Source organism: Salvia splendens, chromosome 15 (assembly GCF_004379255.2).
Source record: "Salvia splendens isolate huo1 chromosome 15, SspV2, whole genome shotgun sequence".
Classification (NCBI taxonomy): Eukaryota; Viridiplantae; Streptophyta; class Magnoliopsida; order Lamiales; family Lamiaceae; genus Salvia; species Salvia splendens.
This window is the reverse complement of record NC_056046.1, coordinates 26167038-26169841: the sequence shown is the minus strand read 5'-3', so window position 1 is coordinate 26169841 and position 2804 is coordinate 26167038. Positions and strand designations below refer to the sequence as shown.

The 2804-nt window shown below is 41.7% G+C and overlaps 1 protein-coding gene across 1 annotated transcript; it reads left to right on the top strand.

The window, feature by feature from the left end:
• Positions 1 to 514: 514 nt before the first annotated feature.
• Positions 515 to 2007, top strand: LOC121767234 (protein GAMETE CELL DEFECTIVE 1, mitochondrial-like). The gene is made up of 3 exons (XM_042163460.1): positions 515 to 1050; positions 1320 to 1506; positions 1608 to 2007. The coding sequence occupies exons 1-3, from the start codon at positions 554 to 556 to the stop codon at positions 1812 to 1814; spliced, it is 891 nt and encodes a 296-aa protein (XP_042019394.1). The 5' UTR covers positions 515 to 553; the 3' UTR covers positions 1815 to 2007.
• The last annotated feature ends 797 nt before the right edge of the window (positions 2008 to 2804 follow it).

Here is a 2804-nt window from a genome sequence, read left to right as displayed (position 1 = left end):
CGAGGTAGGGCGCGGACGATGGTGGGCACCCACAATATGGGCATCGTCTGCGCCCGAGAACGATAGACTCCATCGGGTGCCCCATTGCGGGTGCCCTTAAGAGTTACCACACTCTCCCAAGAGATGGCGGTACCTACGAGGCAACAAGCGACGGTGCTATCAGAACGGGGCGACTGCAGTGGCTAGCGCAAGACATGCACGGCAGCGTCAAAGCGGTGACCACCTCTCTGTCCGCCGACTCATCTTCGATTCAAACGGTGTTTTGGCCAAAGTATTAAAACTTGATTCAAACTTCATACTATAAATAGTTATTATCTGTTTTTTAGCTAATTTATGGAGTTACGACAAGGTCTAAAATTTTACCAAACTTTTATAATTTTTCTAGAAATACAGTTATATACCAATCATAATAGTCCACTGAATTAAATCACAATTTAACCATGATTATTGATAGATACTCGATATATAAAATTCTCGAGAATGGAGTTATAAATTTTATATTACAAAAACTGTATTTAAGTAGAAAATAAGAAAATATTAATTTGAATTTAAGATGATGCGCAGGCTAACCTCCGTCGCCCTAAACCCCAACACCGCGGCGGTGGGCGTCCGCCCTCTCTCGACCAAACGACCAACCAAAACCGGCGAGGAAGAGTGGAATGACGCTTGGGAAACTGCCTGGCTTCCAGACGATCTCTCGGGCAAATCTGACGTCAGCTTCTCCCTCCCCGCCGCCGCGGTAAATCCCCAAGCCGCAATCTCCTCTCCGCCGGAAGAAATTGACACCGAGACCAAGGCTTTCGTGGAGGATATGAACGATAATTGGGACCAGAGGAAGGGCAAATCGGCTAAGAAGGATTCTGATCGGAATGCGGCTTCATCCTCTTCTCTCTACAGCTTGGACAATGTTAAGAGGGATTATCGGCTGACGAAGCAGAAAATCCACGCCGGCCTGTGGGCGAAGGAGATTGAGAAACTGGAGGAGGCTAAATTGGGGAATTTCGTCTCCGGCGCCAACGACATCGAGAAATTGCTCGATAGCGCCTCCGAGTACGTTTTAATCAATTCTTCGATCATTTATTGAATTAATTTTGTCAGTAATCGGTAGAAATTATGCTTAGGAATTGTCACTGTATGTTGATCTGAGCTACTTTGTTGAATTACTTTATCTGCTAAAAATGCAATGAATTGTTGATCTACTTTGTTGAAATACTTTATCTGCTAAAAATGCAACGAATTGTTGAAGATATGATACTCCTTGTTAAATTATGTTTGCTATTGTAGACTAATTCTGGTTGATTGAACTTGAATATATGCAGGATATTTGATTCTGCAAATAATGATTTGGGAAAATCCACAATTGCTAGCTCCGAGCTAAAAAACAAGCCGGATGGCTGGGAAACCACGTCGAAAAATCCAGAGGGTAATGTGTGGGACATGTCACAGAGGGAAGAAGACATCTTGGTTCAAGAGTTTGAGCGTCGCATTGCCTTCAATAAGTTTCAGGTTGTTACCACCACTGAAATACCAAAATATGGTTTAGGATTTCATGTTTTTTTTTGTGTTGTTATTTCATTTGATTTCCACTGTCTTTGAATGGATTTTAGATTGCAAGCTTCATAAAAACACACATATTTAGCCGAAGGAGGCCTGTAGATGGATGGAAATACATGATCGAAGTTATAGGCCCAAATGCGAAGAAAGGGAAGGGAAGTGTCGCAAGGATTCCTAGTGTCTCGGATGAATCAACCCAACCTTACAGAGAGGAGAAGCTTCCTCTTGCAGGTACTTACACCTCCCCAAAAAGACGATGAACCTGCATTCTATTGCCATGTCCGGTTAGAGCTTGCAGTTACAGCTTAGAAAGCAAATAGGAGGAAGATTTTGCTTGGCTTCATCAATGTGATATGCTGTTTCTATAACAATGTGAGTTTGAATGTTGTCCAGATAGAAAAATCATAAACACCAATTGGTGAGTGAAATGAAATTAATTCTCGATTTCCCAAATTCCTCTGTTTTTCGTTGGTTAGATTTGGTGTCTAAGACATTGTCAAAGGATATACTGTTGTCTGAAAATTTATTGATTCTCAATTAGTGCTACAGCTAATAACTGCACTAGCAACAAGCAAAGCAGAGGCACCCATAGCCAAGCCTCGGGGATGATCACAAACAGATAAGAAAAGATGTGGATCATTGCAACTAGAAAGAATTATCACAAACAACTTGTTTAGTTGTCATGTTTTCTACTGGTTTTGGAGCTACAAAAGGCGGGTGGGTTGTGATCAAGATACTGCCTCGTTCTGTTTTTGTGTTGCTCGCATACTCTCGTCCCATTTTCAGCCCACCACTTCTCTGCTCGTTCCTCTTTCGTAAGTAGATTTGCAACTAAATAGTGACGGCCAGTGAAGCGGCCTGGCTTTTAGCAGCTTCATCATCTGCCTGCGCAGCCACCTCTTCTGTTGCTGTGATATACTTTTGAGATCAGATTCTAGAAAGTTGGGTTTGGTTTCAAGTCTTTCCACCTTAAAACTATATCAAGCTAAATTCTACTACCCGAGAAAAATATAGCAAACCAGTTGATATTAACATATGCACATTAGGCCATCCGCAACGCCGTCTCTTAACCGTCTCATCTCTTCACTATTCATGGGCCCCACTGTACTTTTCATCCCATCTCTTAGTTCTCTTAACTAAGAGACAACACCTGCAACCCTCCATCTCTTAACCATCTCATCCCTTAACTATTCATTCCATTTCATTTTTTATTTTTATTTCCAAAAAATTCAATTAATAAAAACACACTT

Coding starts and splice junctions, on each gene's coding strand:
- LOC121767234 (XM_042163460.1), top strand. CDS start 554: ATGATGCGCAGGCTAACCTCCGTCGCCCTAAACCCCAACACCGCGGCG. Junction 1,051..1,319: donor TTGCTCGATAGCGCCTCCGA/GTACGTTTTAAT, acceptor GAATATATGCAG/GATATTTGATTCTGCAAATA. Junction 1,507..1,607: donor TTGCCTTCAATAAGTTTCAG/GTTGTTACCACC, acceptor AATGGATTTTAG/ATTGCAAGCTTCATAAAAAC.